A 22,225-nucleotide genomic window follows, 5' to 3' on the forward strand; every position below is an offset into this window, starting at 1 on the left:
ATGTGACGGTCAGCGCTGGAAAGAAAGGGAATTTAAATTGAACTGAATTGTGACCTTAACATCGAAGCAGGTCGGGGATATGGAGAATCTGAACTCCTCGATGTCACAACAATACTGAGCATTGTATTTCATGTAAACCGTTTTCCTCTCTGGTTCTGGATTCTGGATACTTGAAAGTACTGGTTCTGTTGTCAGTTTTTTGTCATTTAATCACCATAAATCATCCAGGACTAAAACATACACTTCCCGCTTTTAATTTAACGATGAGCACAATGTTCTTTAATTCTAATGTAAAACACGGAAACACTTGTTTAACGAGCACTTTAGTTTCAGGACAAACACATGACAAGGAGTGAATCATTTCAGGTTTATTGAGTGGTTTCCTCAGTGTGTTGTTAACGTGTGAAAACAAAGAAATCTTCAGCAGTCGTCACTTCACTCCTGCCTTTACTACTAATAAAAAAACAGTATTAAAATTAAACAGAGCGACATTTCAAAAAGGAAAAAATACAAAACAGATGAAAGCTAAAGCCACACAGCTCCTTCGTCGTCGCTACTTCTCTCTAAATTATATCCACCGTTAACATTCGAGGTCCCTGCCGATGCGTTTTGAATCAGAAGCTGACTGTTCTGTAGCACTAGTAGTTTTATTAGAATATGTTTACTGCTCTATTTTATCTGTTCAAGCTTCTATATACACATTTAGATTTTTTATTTACAGCAACAATAAACGCCTCCGCCAGGCGGCAGCAGCAGCTTCTCTCGGACGAGCCAACGACTTTTGTGCAACTTTTGTGTCGTTAGTTTGACTTCCTGCTCGTCGGGAGGAGGAAAAGGAAAAACTGCCGTCAGAAAACAACAAACTGTGCGTTCGGTCCAGTCTTAAAGGGCCGGTCCGCCGAATCAGTGAAAACAGTTGCATCACGTCTCGGTACATCACCGGTAACATTTAACCGTCACACTGCTTATGTCAAACACCGACACCGAGTGAGACTGGATGGTCTGTTGCCATAGTAACACACTCACCATTTATATAAACAGTGAAGAGAGGGCTGGGTGACAGAGCCAATTAGTTTGATTAATATGAAAACTGAATACAATCATTCGGACGTACACAAAAAATGTTTTTACGTCAATGGCAGCGGTGTAGAGTCACGGCGGTCCTGTGAACTGTGACGTGATGGGTCATCTTCATGATCACCTGCCGCAGGTCACAGGACCGTCCTGCCTCTGGTTCAACGGTCACGTTTAGACCACAGACCGAACAAAGACTTCACTGATCTGGATCACGAGTGTTCAGTCGACCTGCTGACGGTCCAACATCACATGGAATAACTTGTATTTGTTTAAATCAAGATGGCGCAGGTCTTTTATATTATCACTATTTTCTTCTTGTTTAACTGTTCTGCACATGAAACAATGATAAAAATGTTTTTAAGAGGATTTCTGGTATTTTCTAAAGCTGGGCCTTTTATTTACATGTTCTGGTGTGTTAATGATTCATATTTCAAAGTTTGGGAATCGTCCAGTAGATCTCCTCAGCTGTAACATAATGCTGACACGGTCTCTGACAGGTTACTGACAACATCACAGGATCGATTCCTACAGACAGACCTTTGTGTTAACGCTTTAAAAACACCAGAATTGCTCTTTAAAAAGGTGCAATATGTAAGAATTCTGGTTCAAAACATTCGATAATTAACTTTGAACATCATCTGAATGTCGTGAAATAACGGTTTTGATATTATATCAAAGACATTAGAAGTAAGCATGCTAACCAGCTAGCCCCGGGCCTGTGGTGTCATCACCAACACTCTCCTGGTAGTCCAGCTAGCTGCACGGCTAACAGAGCTAACAAGCTAAGAGTAGTGGATGTATAAACAGAATACGGTGAGCAGTTACCCTGGCAGAGTATAATTTCTTACATATTGCACCTTCAATGTTGCGACCCCGTCGCCCGGCCCTGACAGATTTTGTTATTTGCAGAGAAACGACAGTCGTCTCTTTTCTGTCCTCGTCGCTGCTGCGAGGTGAAAAGATTCATGAATGAGAGTCAATTATCTCAGGTGAAACTCAGAAGTTTTTTTTATATCACTGAACATTTGAAGAAATTGGAATACGTCACTATTTTCTGACATTTTATCCACTAAACTTTGACTAGTTGCAGCCTCTGGTCCGACACACGCAGCAGTACACATTTCCATCCAACAGTCAGTTATGGTAACGAACACAGAGCTGATGTACGAGGAGAAACAAAGAAATGCAGGCAAATATAAAAACGTCCCGTCTGTGTGAAGAGGGGAAAACATCCAAATCTAACAAAGGCCAACCAGCTGTAACATGACGGGAACATCTGGAGGTTTTCAGGAAGCACCGAGTCAGCATGAACACATTCAAACTATTTACACAAACATCCTGCAGATAAACTCTGGTTTAGTTTTAATCTTGTTAAACTTTCTGCAGTAACTACAGTGGAGGGTGGAGAATGACACAGGAACCTCCCGCAGTAACTGATGTACAGTGTGAAGTAAAGCGATAACAGAGGAAACCGTTTATATTGCCTGTCAGCGGTCAGGATTCAGACTGCTGCTTCAACACTGAGGAAACAACAACACCAACAGGACGACTCATCCACATCAGAGCTGGACTCCGACCGTCCCACTCTGACGTTAAATGCTTCAAAGTGGCTCTAAAGGGTTTCAACAGGTCGGTCCAACAGGTCGGTCCAACAGGCAGACGTTTAGGTGTTCAGGGTTCAGCGCCGACGGGATCAAACCTGCGGCTGCAGAGCAACACGACAGTCTGACCTGCCCGACTGCTACAGGGCAGAAAATAAGGAGTAAAAAGAAAAAGTCATATTCCACCAGAGATGCTGTGAGTCACCTGCAGAGTCCGTCTTCACCTCCGTCCACCTGTCCGTCCGTCCGTCCTCCCGTCCCTCCCTGGATGAGGTTGGTGTCCTCACTGACCCTCCCATCCCGCTCCTTCAGACAAGATAAAGCAAAAGCTGCATGTTTCTCTCCGCTGACACCAAGCAGACCTTTTCAAAGACAATAAGAAGGAAATGAAGGTAAAGGAAGGAGGCTCCTGGAGAACGACCTTCACATGACACATTTCTTCACAGTGCAGTTTGTTTTGAAATGAGCGATGCTGACTTGTGACAGATTATCGAGGCAGGTACTATGCACCTGCTCTGAAGCAGCGTGCCGTCTGTCTGTAGTCACCACTCTTTGGTTTCACTCAGCGTCCCGCCCACAACACTTTCTGATTGGTTCCTGTCACAAATTAATCTGCAGAGGAACTCATCTCATCTCATATCATATTCTAGACCACACAGCCACGGTCGAAAACATCTGTTCAGTCAGTTTCCTTGGTTACTATTCAATCGGTATCATCCATAATATTTACATGTCGAGAGAATTTGGATTTCTAAACGACGGTGACGGAGATGCCAGAAGGACTTTTGGCAAGAGAATTGACTTTTTTGTGAAAAAACAAACCGAACACATCAGAACAGAAAGAAGCAGAGGGACGTTTCACACGGACGATTAAAGAGGCCGTCAGAGGAACGCCGTCTGGTTTTGTTTTAATAAAACAGAACTAGAGACACATGAGACGCTTTAAAAGAAAACCACTCACCTTCAGAACTTCTCTACGAATGTGAGCTTCCACAGAGAAACGACTTGAAAGGTAATCGGGTATAAAAATAAATCCCACCTGTGCTCACCTGTAGTTGTCGGATCAGAGTGAGGCTGAGACTGGGTGGGGGGAGGGGTGAGGGGCGGGGTCACTCTGAGGCGAAGTGCAACTCCGGAGGGGGGGGCTTGACGGTGACGGGCTGGGACGTGCGACGGGGGGGCGAAGGCTTGGGCTGAGCCTGCTGCTGCATCGTGTCGTAGTACGTCACACCTCCGTAGGTCACCTGGGACTGACACACACACACACACACACACACACACACACACACACACACACACACACACACACACACACACACACACACACACACACACACACACACACACACAATATTCAAATCACTTTAAACTTTATTATCTGAAGCAGGAGATTCACTGAGTTCAGACACACAGTTAGTGGATTTCCAGGATGTTAAACACATCTAATGACCCGATGACCAAACATTTTGTGATTTCTGTATGTGAGGTAACTGGAGTACCAGAATACTGGAGTACCAGAATACTGGAGGACCAGAATACTGGAGGAACAGTGGACGAGTGTTTACCTGTGGACTCGGGTACATGGCGGGGTAAGGGAACGTCATGACTCCAGGCGGAGGGTAGAAAGGCGGCGGCAGCAGCTGCTGTGGTTGCCCCGGCGACAGAGAAACGGGTGGGCCTCCGTAGAGGGCGGGGTTAGCGATCGGGCCGCCTGATTGGTGGGGATGAAGACCTGAGGAGGAGGCGGACAGGTGAATATCTCAAACAGAAACTAACAGTCATCCTTACAAACTGGGGTCGGCAGCTCCGCTCACCGGGGTGGGGGATGTGCATCTCCGGCTGGACCAGCATGCCTTGTGGCGGGATGGGGGCGGGGCCTTCCCCGTGGGCATAGATTGGTCCCTGATATGACACTGAGAGACAAAGACAACTTCAATTCAGTACAACGCTGATGGAAAAGTTTCAGTTCAACTTTAAGGACCTTCACTTCACAACATCAGAGGAGAGTCGAGCCTGATGATGATATGAACACAAACACTTTGTACATGAGGCCGAATACTGAAGATCTGCGAGGGTTAAATATTATAATATACATGTTATGACTTATTATAGACTGTTATGGACTTATTATGGGACAACCGTCGTTTCTGTAAAACATTTCATGCATTTCACTAACGACTCCGTCGGCTGTGTCGTCTTTATAATGACGTCACCGTCTGATGACAAACTGACACTTTGACTTGAAAATTATCTCTGAATTTAAAAAAAAAGGCTCTTCATTCATTCATTCATTCATTCATTCATTCATTCTAACGTACAAAGTTCTTGTCATGGAGCAAACCGGCCTCACACCTTAAATATATTGATATTTGACACCACGGGGAAAACTGAGCCAACATGAAGAACATAACATTTCACATTTTTACATAAGGTTTACGTACCGTGGGTCCAGAACAACTAAAGCTACATGGACACATCTGTGTATCAGCGCCGCTGTACTGATACTAAAAAATGAGAATTACACCAATTCAAATATTCAGCATGGATCTGTATGAATGCGTTGATGTTTTTGACAAGACTACTTTAAGTCAAAGATCTCGATACTTCTTCCATCACTGAGCAGAGTCTGTATCGATTTAACATCTCAGTAAAGATTAAACTGGAACTGGACTGAAAGACTGAAAGTCTTCCTTTCAGCAGGAGTGAGTTCATGAAATCACGTCTCGCATGAATATTTCATCTTCATCTGAGTCTGTGCATCATCAGCCATCAGCTTGATGCATCACTGCAGAAACTGTTGGTTGTGAGATCTGTGACCGTCTCCACGCTCACTGTGTCTCGTTGGACTGAACTCAGGCCGTCACATTAATGACACAACAATGTGTTTAAATGAGCATGTTGTCATTATGATGGTCTGCCTGCTCTCCATGTCCTGCAGCAGCTGACCGGTCAGGACTCATCCGGATCTCTCCTGAACATCAGCACAGACGGGAGACTTCCTGACACCGCAAGTCTTTCATGTCTGGTCCGAACATAGAACCGAACCAGGACCCTTTTAGGCCAATTTGGAACAAACCAGTGCTGCCGACCCAGTGGAGGAAACACATGTGTAGAGCAAAGACACTTATGTAACCGTCATGTTCAGCCTATACTGCCCTCTGCTGGTGATCAGGAGGAAGAGCCTCACTGCTCCGTCTGCCGCTCGTCTTCAACACCTCCAGTTTAATGTGACCACACGATAAATCATAATTATGTCATTCAAAAAAAATCTACGTTATCAGATACAAAAGTCAGAATTATGAGATAATATGTCAAAATATACACATCTCATAATTCTGACTTTATATCTCATACTTATGATTTACCATGAGTTTTTTGTTGTCGTTTTTTTTTTTAAAAGGTAAATTCTCAAATCAAATGATTTTCCTTCCACAGATCCACACAAGCCTGGTTAAACACACTACTGCAGGTTAGATGGGGATATGGAGATATGGGTGAAGGTACGTGGATATGAATTCATGTCAAATGAAATATGTGGCATTATTTTTGGGAACCAAAACACAAAATCAAAATTCAGATCCATCACAGAATAAACAATCAAGTGAAACACCAAAACATCCCCGACTCATTTTGAGTTGTGTCTCCGTCCTTAAATAAGATTTCAGATTTGAATCGTTGAATCAAACATGGTGTCGAATATCTACATTTTTTGGGGAAGTTAGATATTCGAGTATTGTGACAACAATAATTGACACCGAGTGTGATTCTTGATATAGATAACGACGCTTCTCCGGCCACCAGCTTCAACATTGATCAGTCCGAGACGGACTGACTCGTCTGCAGCTGATGTTCACTCAGTGTGTTAGTGTTAGTGTCATCTTGTACTGGTTCTGATCTTACTGGGTTCGTAGTAGTGTCCCTCCATCACTCCCAGGTGCATGGGAGGTGCCGGCTCGGGTACGGCCCTTTGTCGTTGGGAGGAGTAGCGTTTGGCCCGGTTGGAGCCGACACCCATCTCCTCTATGCTGGAGAACTGAGGCGGGCCACTGGGCAGGTGCATTGGGCTGGAGATGCCTGTGAACACAAACAGGAACCAGTTTGTTTTACTGGGAAGCAGAGACGTTACCTTCTACAGACATCAGCTCCGTTTCATAATCCTGCTCTGATTCATGTTGACTCAACCCCTGAAGCATCACACAGATCGTTATTTAAACTGTCCACATCTGCACATATAACTGGCGTTTCAGCTCCCTTCACATACACATATTTTACATATTTAATGTCAGTTTGTTTTAAATCCATTATTAGAGCTGCAGCACCAGAGGACGCAGTGGCTCAGGAGTAGGGCTGGGCGATATCTCGATATTTTAAATATATCGATATATTTCTAAACGAGATAACACGGGACAATATTGCTTGTATTGATATTACGGGTGTGAATCTTTGGGTGTCCCACGATTCGATTCCAATTCTTAGGGTCACGATTCGATATGGAATCAATTCTCGATTTAACCGATATTCGATTCAAAAATGTATACAGTGCATAACATGTTAAGGCAAATTATGGCATCAAAACAATACAGTTTGTATAAGATAATGTGATTTTTAAACAAACTGACTCCAATGATGTAATCACACAAAGGCAAACTTAAGACAAAAGGTAACATTTATTCATGCTAAACAAATAAAAACTTACTATACAAGAAATAACTTGCATAAATAAAATTTGCCTAAATAAAAGCTTAGGCCGTTTCTGCTCCCCCTCCCCCTCCACTCTCACCTACACTCAGCGACAACATGGAGACGGAGCGCCGCCGTTGGTCAGTAAACGAAACAACAATGGCTCGTTAATTTGGAGATGGTTTGGTTTTAAAGTGTCAGATGACCAGCAGCAAAATGTTTTCTGTAAACAATGTCGAAACCTGTTGCAACTAAAGGTTCAAGCACGACTAATCTCTTCCACCACTTACAACAGATCATAAAGTGCAGTACGAGGAGTGTGTCAAAATACGTGCCGCAAACACAAACCTTATTATAAAAATGTAACACTTATCTTAATTGCCTTCCATAAAAAACATATGCAGTATCCAATCAAGTTAAACAGCAAACATTATTGTAGTATTGTACTGTATTGCCTTTGTATATTGAACCTAACGGGGCGTATTGAACGGTTCGATAAAAAATTGAATATTGTTGCATCCCTAATGGATAATAGTGTCTAAAAATAAATTCCATAACTGTCTGTAATCATACACAAATAATTCATAATTAATGACTATAATTAATAACTGTACAGCACTTTGGTTGGTTTGGTTGACTGTTTTTAAGATGTGCTTATAAATAATTAGTGATTTTAAAAAGGTGTTTTTCCAATTGTGTGTGTTATGAAGGACACAGTTTGGATGATGCTGCGTCACACGAGCCATTTCTCTCTGTCAGAGTTGTCAGCAGCTTCTCTCACAGCTGGAAGAAGGACTTCATGTTGCATTATTTACATAACTGTCAACCTCAGTGGAAGTGTTTATTGTTACTGTTAAAGTTGTAACAGTATTGTATTTTTAAATTAATTACTGTATATTTTTTTCATGCAGGAAAAGGATTTGTTTTAATTTATTCAAGGAGCATTTTTATTTCATATATGAGACAGTTTTTTGTTCATACATTTTGATTTTGTGCGGAGTGACCTCTGTAAATAAAGTTGCCTGTGTGACATTTGGCCTAAACTTATAACTGACTGTTTGTTGGGTTTTTAAAGGGTTTGCTTCTGGAAAAAATGAATCTAATATGCTAGAATGTTTTGGGGAAACCCCAATTACATCACAGAAAAAATATCGATATATATCGAGTATCGCCATCATGGATTAAAGCAAAAAAAAAATCTTTTGACTGAAATGTTTTTTCGAGCTGTAGCCAAGTCATTTGTAATTTGTGAAACATTTCTACAAACAATCTACCTTTTTTGTAGATTATGACGCAACGGTGCATTTAAGCTTTGACTTCATCATTTTATCCTAATAGACACGTGTGTCAAACTCTTTCCCAATTATGAATTATTCACAGTGACCTATGACCACTATTTATTTGAGTTATCGCACTCGCAAGAATATGTCACCATTACATCACAATGACCTTTGACCATCAGTCAATTTATCCTTTATACTTGCACCCAAGTAGAAGAAACTCACACATCAGGGCGTTCTTCAGATATCGCTTCACAAGAATCAGACAGATTCTCCAGCACAGAGACATAAAATGTTTGTCATCTTTGAGTTGTGGACAAAACACGACATTTATAGACATGTGAATAACCTGTTACTGCAGTCCTGTTTATGACTGCTTGACGTCCGTCTGTGTATATTTTCACTGTTATGGACGACACCTGGGCTGAATCCTTGCATGTGAAAACCTCTTTTGGTTTGATTTTCCCTGAAGTCGCCTCAGTCAGAGTAATTATCTATTAAATAACAATTGCTGAATTTCTCCTTAAAACAATTTTTTTGCCCAGAGACGTGACGACTCGGCACGACCCGGCAGAAAAGGTTTAGGAAAAACTGGATTATATTGAAAGAACGAAGCTCAGAGTCATTAATGGTCAACTCAAATTTGACTGTTAACAGATCGAGGTGTCACTGAGATACTGCAGCACAACTGCAGTCAGAGGGAGGGCGGCAAAAAACAGCTCGTTGATGAGGAGGCAAAAAAATATACTAATAATCAAACAAATAATCCCACTGACAAAAACAAATACTGATCAAATAACTCCGAGAGGAACTGAAGGAGAATTAAAGCAGCAGATGATGTAATCACACAAAGGCAAACATTAAAAAAAGGAAACATTTATTCATGCTAAACAAATAAAAACTTACTGTACAAGAAATAACTTGCATAAATGAAACTGCCTAAATAAAAGCTTAGGCCAGCTGCCTTTCTCTCCCAGAAGTTACAAAAATAAACTGCACACAAATCACACAACTTGGTGTTTTGTGTGATTTTTCAAAATAGAAAAAAAAAAAAAAAAAGATAAAAATATTATTATTATTATTTTTTTTAATCGATTTTTGAAGTTTATGAATCGATTCAGAATCGTGGATGATTAGAATCGCGATTCTTATGTGAATCGATTTTTTCCCCCACCCCTATCAGGAAATAACACCAGGGAGCTCTGCTGTTTCTGAGGAGCCGTCGCCTTTATTCATTCAGACTGCAGCCTGTGTTGAACACTTCACTGCTGCTGCTGCTGCTTTCTTCTCCTTCCTCTGCCATTCATTCACTGTCCACACGCTCCCTCACTCTCGCTCGCCCACTCACACCTTACGCACCTTGTATTTGTCCAACTGTTGGAAATAGTTTGTTAAGACACTTCATTGTTCAGAGACGACTGTGGACATGGCTGTTTTATTCTTTTGTTTGTTTGTTGTGAACTTGAATCATCTTGTGTGAAGAAGACTGCAGTTACAAAGAGAAATTAGATGGCAGGTTATTTTGTTTAAGTTTCCAACTGACTGAAGATAGAAGTTATTGTTAGATTATGTTGTTAATAAATGTTTTAAATTTGACAATGTAGTGTGGTACATTGCTAACAAAGGTCAGATATTATATTGCATAAAAGTCTACTCTAAAAATGGCAGCAACCTGTGCTTTAAAAAAAACAACACAAAATCGAGAATCGAATCGAACCGTGACCTTAGAATCGAATCGAGGATTTGGAGGATCGTGACACCCCTACCGACCACCGTAACATTGTGATTTAAAAGGCTCCCTACTAGAGCGCACAATGAAGAGGTATGTCCCCTCCGACTTGCCGTAGGGTAAGAGTCGTTGTTGTTTGTGATGTGTGGAGAGGAAATGAAACCAAGTATGTTGCTGCTCAGTGCACCAACATCACGTCTCCATGACGTGAGGTGAACCCAGGACACTCTGTTACAGCCCGCGGGTCGCTGTTTCCCTCAGTTGTGCTGTCTTTATACAGTTTTCTTAGCTTAGCTTCCTCGGCTAGTTGACCAACATTGTGTTATGCATACGAGGCTGAACAGAGCTAAGTTACAGAGGTGCTGTGGAGACGAGGGCACTTTTAAACCTGGCACAGGGATGTATGTCGGTGGTAACAGGAGATAGTTTCCTCTGCAGGATGAGGATCAGAACGGTGGGAAACAGCAGCTACAGTGGTGAGCTCACAACTGCTGCCTTACAACAACACTGAGGGGACACGCTGCCTCGAATCCATAAACAACTATGTCATCGTCCATCACGATGTTTCACTGGAGACATCGTCATACACCAATTCAGCAGACATCGCTCAACTCTAACAGGAAGTGTCCCGTCTCAGAGCTGCTGTGTGAAAATGGTATTTTAGTCGATCACACAGATCTGTTTGGTTTTATCATGTTACATTTGATATTTTAGACTTATTAAACAAAAATAGCTCAGATGAATCTTACTGCTCGTATTAAACGATTAAAAGCAGCCGTGTGCAGTAACAATAAGTGGAGAATGTGAAGCTTCACACCTCTAATCCCACTTTGTTTAATCATTATTAATGTTAATTGATCAGATTCAGTATCAGCCGTGTTTAATCAGGTGATGATGATAAACTGTCTCCACTCACCTCTCATCTCAGACCGGATGTAGGACGTCGGGCTCTGGCTCCAGCTCTGTCCTGCCAGACTGAGTCGAGCTACGTCCTGGTCCAGCTCTGTCAGCGCTCCTCCTCCCCCCGGACTCGGCCCCTCGCCGGCTCCCGCCCAGCTCTTCCCTCCCACGCTGCTGGGGGAGGAGGCGTTCCCGACCGCTGCAGACTCCTCCACAGACGCCTGTTTGCTGCCCAGGTCCGCGGGCCGAGAGCGAGTCCTGCGAGCCAGCGAGTAAGATTTACGTTCCACCGGCCGCTCAGTGGGAGGAGACGCTTCACGATTGGCTGCTGCAGCTGATGACTGTAGGGAGGGGTCAGAGGTGGAGGACAAAGCAGCCAATCCTGACGCGGATTTGTCAGCGCTCCCTCTTTGTTCCTGCTGCGGTCGTCTTGGCGACGCAGACTTGTAACCACCCATCTGTGACGATGCCGCCGTCGTTACAGCACTCAGGTCCTGTTCCCTAACGCCTCCCTGGCTGACGGTGATGTCCTCAATGACCACAGAGGGACCACCCCTCCCCCCACCACGCCCTCCCCTGCTGACCACACCCCTGTCTCTGTCAGCGGGCTCAGGTGGAGCTTTAGGACCCTGTCGTTCTCTGGGATGCATCTGGGGTGCGTTTGATTCATTATTCCTGTACTGGTTCTGAGGCGGGAGGTGCATCTGGTTCTGGTGGGAGGGTCTGCTGCGGGAGGGAGGCGGTCTAGAGGAATTGTTGCTCCTCTGAGTGGAGGAGAGGGGGACAGAGGAGGGGGAGGTAGAGGAGGGGTGGGTGGATGTGGGTGGAGGAGCTCCTCCTCGGTTCAGACCACCTCCTCCTCCTCCGCTCTGCCAGGACCTGACCGGTCTCTCTCCTCCATCTCTCCATCGTTTGTCTCTGCTGGGAGACGTGTTTTGTCTGCAGGGAGACGGAGACATTCACATTAAACAGGTTCAACTGGAAACATCAACATTAACTCTTTTCTTTCATTGTTCCTCGTTAAGGGGTTGCTTACCTCGGCCTGCGCTGCCGGTACGACCGGTCCCCAGAACCGCCGCCATTTCGGATGTCGTAGCCGTAGATGGCGATGAGCTCCTCGCGGCTCTTGGGCGCCTGCTCCTCCTCCCTGAACCTGTCGTGCTCCCAGCGACCCTCGTCCTTCCACAACTTCCTGTTCCTGCCTTTAGGTCTGAGAGGACAGAGACAGGAAGACATAAAACAGGGAATACCTTCACAGTTACGAGCTCATTGACTTTAACATTAGAGAGTTGTCCTAACGATCTTCGCTCATTTTCCTGATAACGATTCTTGATGAGGCTCTCACTGTCGACATGGGCAGTTTTAGAAATCTTAACAAATGGCAGTTGTCAAGGGTTTACAGAAGCCTTCTACACCAAAGTTAATTCAAAACGTGCAATAAAAATAACAACAACAGATAAAAACGTCTTCACCTCTCCTCCTCCTGAGCGTGTCCTCTGACGTCGTGCTCGAAGAACAGACCCTTCCTCGGGATGTAGGCCGGGTTCTTTCGGTCTTCGTCATCGTCGAGCTTCTGACCAGGTTTCCCTCCGGCCTTCGTTTCAGGGTCGTCTGTGGACTCCTGAGAGTGTGTGTGTGTCATTTAGATTAGAAAACATACAGATGGCAGAGTCTAACGGTACAACTATCTGCTGGCGATAATAACTGAGTACAGACAGCCGTTTTGTGAATGAAATGTTTTTAGAAATGACTGCAACACCATTAAAACAACTGAACAAGTCATCAGCCTGCATACAGGCCTGTGAGATGTTCAGAATAACTAGGCGTAACACTTTTATCAAAACTGGTATTAAAGTGAATCAAATCTAAAATAAAGTTTTATCCCTTCCTGAAGTTGTTCTCGGACAACAGGAGGAAGTGGTGAATGTGTTGGGACTATTTTCAGCAGCAGATCAGTGATTCAAAATCTGAAGTCTCACCTGTCCGTCTCCGCTCTGTCTCTCTCCTGCCAGGTTTCCTTTCTCCTCGGCCTTGCTCTCCTCTTTCCTCTGTCCTCCTTCCTCCACCTCCTCTTCCTGTTCTTCTTCTTGTTCTTCATCCTCCTCCTCCACCACCTCCTCTACCTTTGCTGGGCTGTCGGTGGCAGAGGGCGTGGCCTTGCTGGCTGCTGCTGGAGCTTCTTCGTCGCTGAAATGCTCTGCCTCCTCTTCCTCCTCCACACCCTGAGGGAATGCAGGAACACGTAGTTTAAAAAACCTCAACCGATGAACATCATCATATCACACTGCTGATCCTAAGTCAGTTAGACACAAGGTCTGGATTATGATTTGTGTTTGTTTGTTTGAAGCTTCCCGTTTCCCCTCATCACATCAGACTGGATGTGTTCATGCACTGATATTGTCCTGGTGAATGTTTCTTACAGCTAATGTGTTTTACCTCTGAGTGGGAGCCATTTTCCTCTGGATCTGCACTATCGTAGTCGGAGAGGACGGCTAGACGAACCAGACAGACAGAAGGAGAGGACTGAATGATACAGAACCGTGTCATCATGCCTCAGTTTAATATATCCACAGTACAATTAAAGAAAATGTGTGATAACGACATTTAATCGACTCTTTATGTTCCTTTAGGTTTCAGTCGTTTTGAATGTATAAGATTGTGTGCTGTGCAGTGTAAATCTAATATATAATAATAATAATAATATCTTACCTTCTCCTACTCCATCTTCACTCTCCTGCAACGAGAGACAAAAAGATTATTATTATAAATCAGCACCAAACCATCAAAGTGTTGCTCAGCTGCACAGTAGAACTGCTCAGTGTCCCGCCTCAACATTAACAGGGTTTTCTCAACCATCGTAAGGCGTGTTGATGTTTTTTGAAATGTGTAAGACGAATAAATGCTAAATCAAAAACTCATTGAATGACTTTAACTAGATTTAATAGCAGTACTGTGGTCTCTAGTGGTCCACCGGTACAAATTAGTAAAAGAGTAAGAATGTCTTCAGGGAGGACCCCAAAGCACACCTGACCCCTTTTCCACAAACTTAAAGAAAACATAGGTTGGGAGTTCTCCTTCTCCTCCAGGACAATGAACAACTTTATATACATCAGGAGCAGTTTGGATGACCCACTCTACCTCCTGAGCTTCAGCCACCCAAAAACTGGTCTCCTCCAAGAACCAAACTTTTAAAAACTGAGGAAAAAAACCAACTAATTCTTACAGTTCATTCAGACTAAAAACAGCATTATGCTTAGAAACATCAACAGGCCGTGCAGTGTTTCCCCTAGGATGGAGCTGTCGCAGTGGAGGTGAGTGCACCCTGCCGGGAGGTTTCCATGTGTCTGCCGGCACCAGAGGGGCTCTTTAGGCTTAAGGACATAACAGTATTATAACACAATTATTCATTCTTAACTCTTTTTTTCAGAATTAACTTGTTTACATCACCAAATTTACCTAACCATTTATCTAACAGTGTTAATTTAATATAATGACATTTTCGATGATGAAGTAACTTACATTTATCACGTTTATTTAAGGGAATCCTATCCAAATAATATGTCGGCTAACGTTAATATCTCTGAAGTAATCTGTCAGTAACTTGAGATTGACAGCTTTCACCGTCACAGTGGCCCTCGCGCATAGTAATGCTGCATTCGAGACAGTAGGAATTTTCAGACCTCCTACTAGAAAAAGTACACTGGAACGCCACTCAGAGTCCTTACTTGTGAACTCGGCACAAATCCATCTACCCCGACTTCACGGAGAATCAGTTATCTGACCCAACACAACAATGGGAATGGCACGCATCTGAGAAGCTTGGAGGTCGGAAATCGGAAATTTCAACTGGGAAATTCTGACCTCTGATTTTGTCTTGAACGCAGCATGAGGCCGCTCCAGGAAAAAGTAAACAAGCGGTGCATGTGGAATAGCTACAATCTTTGTATCAAGATGGATCTTCCAAATGTTGTTTATTTCACAGAAACGCCTGCAGGCCTTTGTGTTTCCTTGCTGTTTCTATCAAATGACTGCGTTTGCTGTAACGTTACTGTGCGAGTCACGTGAAGTTGCAGGACTGTTTTCCTTTCGGCGAATGATAATCCTGAATCCGTGATCAGTGTTGCTTGCTTCATGGTTGACATCTACCCGGTGCTTGTTAAAATCGTTGTGCTGACATTATCAAGTAAGCTCAAAGTTTCTCGTTGCACCTTCTCCAAACCTGGCGCTAACGTTACCTCCGTTTTATGCTGAGAGACGGCGCGGCGCGGCACGGAATGGCAGAGTTTAGCGCGGCGCATCACCTGCATCAACTGGTAACGGTATATCTGGATGATATGTATGTAGCTTTATTTTCATAAATAAAATCGTTCCAAGCGGGTGTGTGACTGACCTGGATATGAAGCGTCCATAGCGCAAAATGATATAACGTTGATATAAGAGACAGGACTGAGCCCACTCTCCACCTCTCCTCTCTCGCTAAAATAAATAAATTCAGCAGTGGCGGTCCGCCGCTGCTAGGTGCATATAGGGGAAACACTGCCGTGTTGGTTCAGATACAGGAGAGATGATTAAATATGACTCCATAATTCCAGTTTGAGGAACAAATGAGAAAAGCAAACACTGCACAAAGTTTATAATGCTCTCATCACAAAGAGCTTCTCTTGCTCCTCCGGGGCGATCCCGACCTTCTGAAGGACCGGTTTAAAGTTTCACAGAATCGCTGCAAAGACAAACTATCGTTATCGTAGGCAATGTATCTTTCCAGTATCGTGCCATGAGTTACTCTGTGATTTGCACACTTAATAGTAACAGTGTATGCATATGTTTATTGAAACATGTTACACTTCTTGGCAGCATACCCCCAAACCTGCACACCTGAGACTTCCTTGAGAGTCTACCTGGGGAAAACACTGTTCCTCCATCACAATAGAATTACACCATTCAGGTCACAGATAAACTACACTTTGTCTACCAGAGTCTGCTGTGACTCCTCTGACATCACCATCATCCTGCAGAAGAGGCAAAGCAAGCTCAAACTTCTGTCAACACCTGATCTTTATGTTGAATTTGACTGTATAAGTATCTATACTAAGAAAACAGAAGGACAAACAGGCGCATGTCACTTCCTGTTAGGATCAACACATCATGCCACAGAACCGGAAGTTAACGAAGCCTGGGCGGGAACGAGAGGGTTTGTAAACTTAAAATGACAACCATCGGAGAGGCTAGTATCAGAGATTGGTTAAGTGTCCATGTATGTTTAAACTGACCTGGTTCTCACAGCTGGAGAAGACAAGTTACATGTCAATGAGAAAGAAAGACATGTAATCCACGCATGGAGCCATTTGTTATCATTGTCTTACATCTTACTTATACTGCGATTTATATTATATTTCTACTAGGGGTCGACTGGTATGGTTTATTCAGGGCCGAAATCAATACAGATTAGTAACCCAGGAGACCGATAACTGATAATTGAAAGTCAATTCAAAGTCTAAGGTAACCAGTAATGGAATGTAATCAAGTACAATTTACTCAAGTACTGTACTTATGTACAATTTTGAGGTACTGTGCTACAGTATTTCCATTTTAACTCCTTAATACTTTCACTCCACTTCATTTATTGGGTAACTTTCAAATTCAGATTATTCAGTGCAGATCAGCTGTTACAGGTGACATCAGATATTGTTGTGGACACTGAGACCACAAACAGGCAACAGATGATGCATCCCTCATGGATCATTCCTCTACCTGTCACCACAGTGGACAGGAGGTCGTGTGGCTCGGGCACCGCCTGGCGATGCCTCGTCCCGCTCAGTCGTCTCCTGGATCCACACACTTTACATATATAATTTGTATCAGATTTTCTGTCAATGCAACCCGTAAACTGTGATTTGCTGTTCTTTCTGTACATGCGACATCTATTGCATGTCTGTCCGTCCTGGAAGAGGGACCCCTCCTCTGTGGCTCCTCCTGAGGTTTCTTGCATCGTCTTTTTTTCCCATCAAGATGGCAAGTTTTTCCTCACTCGAATCGAGGGTCTAAGGACAAAGGATGTCGCTCACTGTACAGACTGTAAAGCCCACTGAGGCAATGCGATTGTGATTTGGGGCTGTATAAATAAAATTTGATTTGAGCTGAAGTACGACATTTTAAAATGTTATTTTATCAGCAATCAAACAAAATACCAATAATCACCCACGCCGATAATCAGTTTACCCCCAATTGTTACTATATTACTTATATATTATGATTTTTCTTCATACAATGTAATTATGATCTTGAGCCAGTTAAATCTGAACACTGCACTGTGGCTGGTCCTGGACAGAGGTGCAGAAACTACAAATCTTTATCACATCACACAAACATGCAGTGTTAATGACTGAAGAATTGAACTAATAACTATATTATTAAGTGAAGTGTGACCCTGTGTGTGCACCCGAGGATCACACAGCTGTTTGTTCGTTTAAAGGAGTCATGTCCTGATGTGCCGACACATCTCCGGGTCATTAATCACAGTTAACGTGTGCAGGACGTGGCGGACTCACACGATGGAGCATTAGCATTAGCAGGGCCTAGCTGGGTGCTAAACAGACATTCGCCTTCTTAACTGTCAAACGACACCACGCACACACCTCAGTGGAAACACTACTCTGCTAGCTTGCTGGCTAACAAGTCAATTCTGAGCAAACAGCTTGTTATCTTCAGTAAAAACCACCGTGACACAAAGTGGCCGAGGGGAAGCCCGAGCCGGTGTTGTGGCAGAATCTGTTGCCCGGTAAATGCGTTCCAACTGGCGCCTTTTCGTCTCGGTTTCACAAGAGAGAAGAAAATAAGATTGTAGTTAACTTCTGGGACTCTTTGTGTTAGAAATGGCTGACTGAACACAACTCAACGTCCTGAGGAGGGTACATTAGTAAACTACCTCGGCGAGACTGAACCGACGTCTGCACAGCTTACCTAACGTCCGCTAACGGTTAAAGGCTAACTTGTGTGTAGTTTTCTTCAGACTGCACCGCCTGCTGAAGGGAAGCGGAGGAGTGTTTAAAGTGGCTCTGCAGCTCAGTTACTGACTCCTCATGTCTCCGCTGTTACAGCAAGAAAAGCGAGGGCTTAATCCCCGGGAAAGTGTTAATGGAAGCGGTATCTGTCACAGCTCCCGGCCGGGAGACGGAGCCGTCAGCTCGGTGAGCTAACGTCCGGGGGTAGCTACTCACACACTCGGACTCGACGTCGCTCTTCGCCTCGACCCGGGTCACTGTCGCCTCCGGCGGCTCGGGGTCTCTCACGCGGCTCTTGGTCGTCGGGGACCCCGACCTCCCGCTGTCCGAACCCGAACCGGACTCGTCGTCGTCCTCGCTGTCCTGGGACGCGCGCCTCCTCCTTCGCCGCCGGTCCGCCATCTTAGGTCTGGAATGGTTGGAACCGGAAAGAGGCAAGGAATTGTGGGTAGAGTTTTCTTCTTCACCTTCTTTTGGTGTGTAATGGCGGTTAACAGAGACATTTTAGGTGTATTAGCGCCGCCTGCTGGATCGGACTGTTGATCACAGCGGCTCAAATAGGACATTCTGCTGTTGGTTCTTGTGTTTTAAAGAAATCAGAAAATGAACTGAAAAAGTCAAAATCTAACAAAGTGTATTTGTCATATTTGTACTCAAAATATCCCGTTTTTACTACACGATTCATTAACAGCTTGTGTTTATTATTTTCCTTTAACTTATTTTTGAGGTGGCATTTTCCCAGTGTCCTACATCACCTGCACTCCTCTGACATTTCTGTAACACCTGTCATGTCCTTTGTGTTTTGTTCTCTTCACCAAGGAGCTTTTTTAATCTGTTCAGTTTGTTTGTTTGTTTGTTTGTTTGTTTGTTACTATCATCCTCATCTCTTTATCATTTCTCTAACCTTGCTTTTTTTTTTTATTAAAAAGTATTGATCATTTGAACAGTTATGAAGTCCAGAGGAGAAATATCTCAAACAACAACTCAGAGACTGTGAAAAACGACCAGAGACACAACTACACACTGACTGAACATCAGAGGACACAAAGCCTGGGCATCTCTAATAACGTGTTTATTCTGTAAATCATCTTCAAATAATGAAACCTTTTAATCTTAAATACTGTAAATACATGTAGTGTGGTAAAAAGCACAGTACTTCCCTCTGAAAAGTAGCAGAAGTATAAAACAGCATGGGATGAAAATAGACAGAACTACACTGGTTCTGGTTCTGGTTCTGGTTCTCATGGACTTCACTTTCCGTCCCTGTGTAAGTTACAGACAGACACTGAACATGCTCAGAGCCAGAGAGGGAAGCCAGTCGGTTACATGTGGTGATGAGTTTCAGCTCATCGTCCTGAGTGACCGCCTGTCTCTCAGTCACAAGACGTGTTGTTGCTTAGCAACAAGACCTGCAGGGTTCAGCAGACCTCCTCTTGTGAGCCACAGCGCCCCCCTGTGGAGCCTGATGTCTGTCTCCTTTGTCCTGCTGACAGTCCAGTGCCTGTCGTCTCACCAGGGTCAAAACGCACTTCCTGCTCCACTTCCTGCTGTTATGTTCTTCCTGTCTGATGGGGCTGAACTCCTCCTCTCATTGGACGCTGAGACGACCCACCAGAGTGACGAGCCTCGGCAGCTCGTCTCTGACCGTCACAAAGTACCTCCTGATCTCGTCCTTCTGCCGGCTGTAATGTTCCTCATAATAAGCCTCAAAGTATTTCTCACAGCTGACGCTGGGAATCGTGGAGCGCAACTCTCCCTCCTCAGTCTCAAAGTTGGGCCAAGCTGACCACGGAGAGTCGTCGAAGGAGTATCCCTTCCTGCACTTCTTCTCCACTGCCTCCCTGTGCTCCTTGAACAGCAGGTCCAGGTCTCTCAGGTAAGCAGAGAGGAGTCTCTCTGCAGGGGTGCAGCTTTGACTCCCTCCCAGTCTCACCAGGTGAATCAGCATCTGGATGTGGAAGGCTGCCCCGTTCACCCAGGCCTTCAGAGCCGCAGACGTCATGTGCCCGTCCCTCACCATGGAGTTCTTCAGCTTGGTGATGGCGGCGCTCAGCTGGACCTCGATTCGTCTGATGTCGCCCACCAGCTCGTCTCTGTCGTTGATGTGCATGATGCATCTCTTCAGACACTCGTCGATGTGATCCCAGACCTCGGAGGCCTTCTCCTCAGCAAACACACACCGCAGAGCCTCCTTCACGGTCTCAGAGGAAGAAGAAGAGGCTGAAATGATGTCGATGAAGACGGCGATGGCCAGCGCTCCGAGGCCCGCCAGTTTAGGGTCTGGAGACATGTTGGCGAGCTTCCCTGCCAGTCTCTTCATCCAGTCTGCGGCGGGGGAGTTCCTCTGTTTCCTGTCGCTGAGGTGCTGCTGGAGGAGCTCTGAGGAAGACGAGCTGCAGAACATGACGACGGCTCGATTCACTGTCACATCCGGACATTTTCTGAATCTCTTCACATCTTTCTCCAAATTGTCTCGAGTTCTCTCTCTCCGCTCCTCTAAACTCATCCCTGAGCCCATCCTGCTGTTTCCTGCAGCTCTGCAACACAAACACCATCGAGTCATCGAGTCTTTATGTTACTTTATTCTTCATCTGCACCACATTTCACACAACAACCCAAAGACTCTGCTGAATCAGAGCTACGCTGACTCCACGACCACACACTAATATTTAACAAGAAGTGGAGACACGTTCGTCTCTCGCAGCTCTGTGACTCAGCAGAACCAGCAGCACATGACTCCACTGACTGAGGTCAGTAACCAGAGACACAGAGGTCCGGTCTGTTAACACGCTGTTACCTCTGACGATGGCTGACTGTCGGCTCGGTGCTGTCAGGATCTTCAGATTCTCAGCTGCTGATGTTTGAGTCCTCTGAGCTCTGCTGGTCTCTGCTGCAGGCGTCAACAGGCTGAGGACCAGGACTATTATAAGACCAGTCAGCTGACTCTGGGGAAACTTTCCCACCAGGGACTTCAGACCTCGTGTTAACATCCATCCTGACTGGTCCGGTCACAGTGTTCAGCTCTCAGTCTGACATTAACATTAACGTCTGAGTGACCTCAGTCATGTGATGTCACTTCCTGCTCTGTATGAAACAAACCCGTCCATCACTGGGACAAACGGACTCCATGTTTCTCCTCAAAGACAGAAAGAAGTTCATAGACCACTCTTACCATATTTACTCCAGTTCAGGCGCAATGAAAATCAGACAGTGGCTCATTTCACCGCAGTAGAGTTTCAACACAGCAGTTAACATGAGCAGAGTCGGAGCAACCACGTTTTTCAGTTCATAGATAATAACACGGAATAGTTTAATGATATATCGACCCTCTTCTCACCTTATATTCAGAGTTTATCCAGATATTCAGGGCTAACGACGGTGTCACTAATGTTATACAGCACGCTCACGGACACACACGCGCACGCACGTGTGACTTGATTGCTGTCATGTGACTCAGACTCTGGTTCAAAGTGAAACAGAGGAGATCTTGTTTATAGTTGATTCATTGTGTTTGTCTGTCGGGCTGCTGTGTCCTCCTGTCACCAGCAGAGGGCAGCATGTCATTAATCAATGATCCCAGTCACACTCACTGTGTGCTCATGAACACACACACACACACACACACACACACACACACACTCTTCATCAGGAGGGCAGCATCACTGTTAGAGGAGCTTCAACTTTATTAACAACCTTCACTGACACAACCAAAGTGGACACAACTTTATTAACACAATCACAGTGGACAGCTTCAAGCCATCAATTCACTGACGTTACATCCATCTCGACAAGTGTCTGAGTGATGTGATGTCACTTCCTGCTCTGTCTGAAACCAACCTGTAGGAGCCACAATACACAGATATGTAAAAAAGAGTTGGAAACTTAGATTGTAGTTCATTATTTCAAGTTTGTATTTTAGATCTACAGTATGTGATCTATATCTATAGTGCAGAGTTG

General features: G+C 44.4%; 3 protein-coding genes across 3 annotated transcripts in view; all 3 read right to left on the reverse strand.

The window, feature by feature from the left end:
* rapgefl1 (Rap guanine nucleotide exchange factor (GEF)-like 1) overlaps positions 1–2,967 on the reverse strand; it is a 49,342-nt gene extending 46,375 nt beyond the window's left edge. The window contains exon 1 of the mRNA XM_084372535.1: positions 2,884–2,967. The gene's annotated coding sequence lies outside the window, so the exon portion shown is untranslated. The remainder of the gene's footprint in view (positions 1–2,883) is intronic.
* On the reverse strand, positions 354–18,699 carry casc3 (casc3 exon junction complex subunit). Its single transcript, XM_084372532.1, has 12 exons — positions 18,485–18,699; positions 13,977–14,001; positions 13,704–13,759; positions 13,247–13,489; positions 12,740–12,888; positions 12,304–12,477; positions 11,284–12,206; positions 6,579–6,752; positions 4,493–4,591; positions 4,244–4,410; positions 3,728–3,928; positions 354–2,984 (listed from the first exon to the last, which is right to left on the reverse strand). The coding sequence occupies exons 1-11, from the start codon at positions 18,668–18,670 to the stop codon at positions 3,788–3,790; spliced, it is 2,337 nt and encodes a 778-aa protein (XP_084228658.1). The 5' UTR covers positions 18,671–18,699; the 3' UTR covers positions 354–2,984; positions 3,728–3,787.
* Positions 18,700–19,359: 660 nt separating this feature from the next.
* Positions 19,360–21,897, reverse strand: LOC311268743 (uncharacterized protein). Its single transcript, XM_084372545.1, has 2 exons — positions 21,066–21,897; positions 19,360–20,805 (listed from the first exon to the last, which is right to left on the reverse strand). The coding sequence occupies exon 2, from the start codon at positions 20,784–20,786 to the stop codon at positions 19,857–19,859; it is 930 nt and encodes a 309-aa protein (XP_084228671.1). The 5' UTR covers positions 20,787–20,805; positions 21,066–21,897; the 3' UTR covers positions 19,360–19,856.
* Positions 21,898–22,225: the final 328 nt, after the last annotated feature.

Source organism: Pagrus pagrus (assembly GCF_965226575.1).
Source record: "Pagrus pagrus genome assembly, chromosome: 13".
Classification (NCBI taxonomy): Eukaryota; Metazoa; Chordata; class Actinopteri; order Spariformes; family Sparidae; genus Pagrus; species Pagrus pagrus.

Bases quoted from the DNA above. Each gene is read 5' to 3' on its own strand.
- casc3 (XM_084372532.1), bottom strand. From the start codon at position 18,670: ATGGCGGACCGGCGGCGAAGGAGGAGGCGCGCGTCCCAGGACAGCGAG. The intron at 13,490-13,703 runs GTAAAACACATT...GCATTCCCTCAG, and splicing joins AAAATGGCTCCCACTCAGAG to GGTGTGGAGGAGGAAGAGGA. The intron at 12,207-12,303 runs GTAAGCAACCCC...GTCTCCCTGCAG, and splicing joins TACCGGCAGCGCAGGCCGAG to ACAAAACACGTCTCCCAGCA.
- LOC311268743 (XM_084372545.1), bottom strand. From the start codon at position 20,786: ATGGGCTCAGGGATGAGTTTAGAGGAGCGGAGAGAGAGAACTCGAGAC.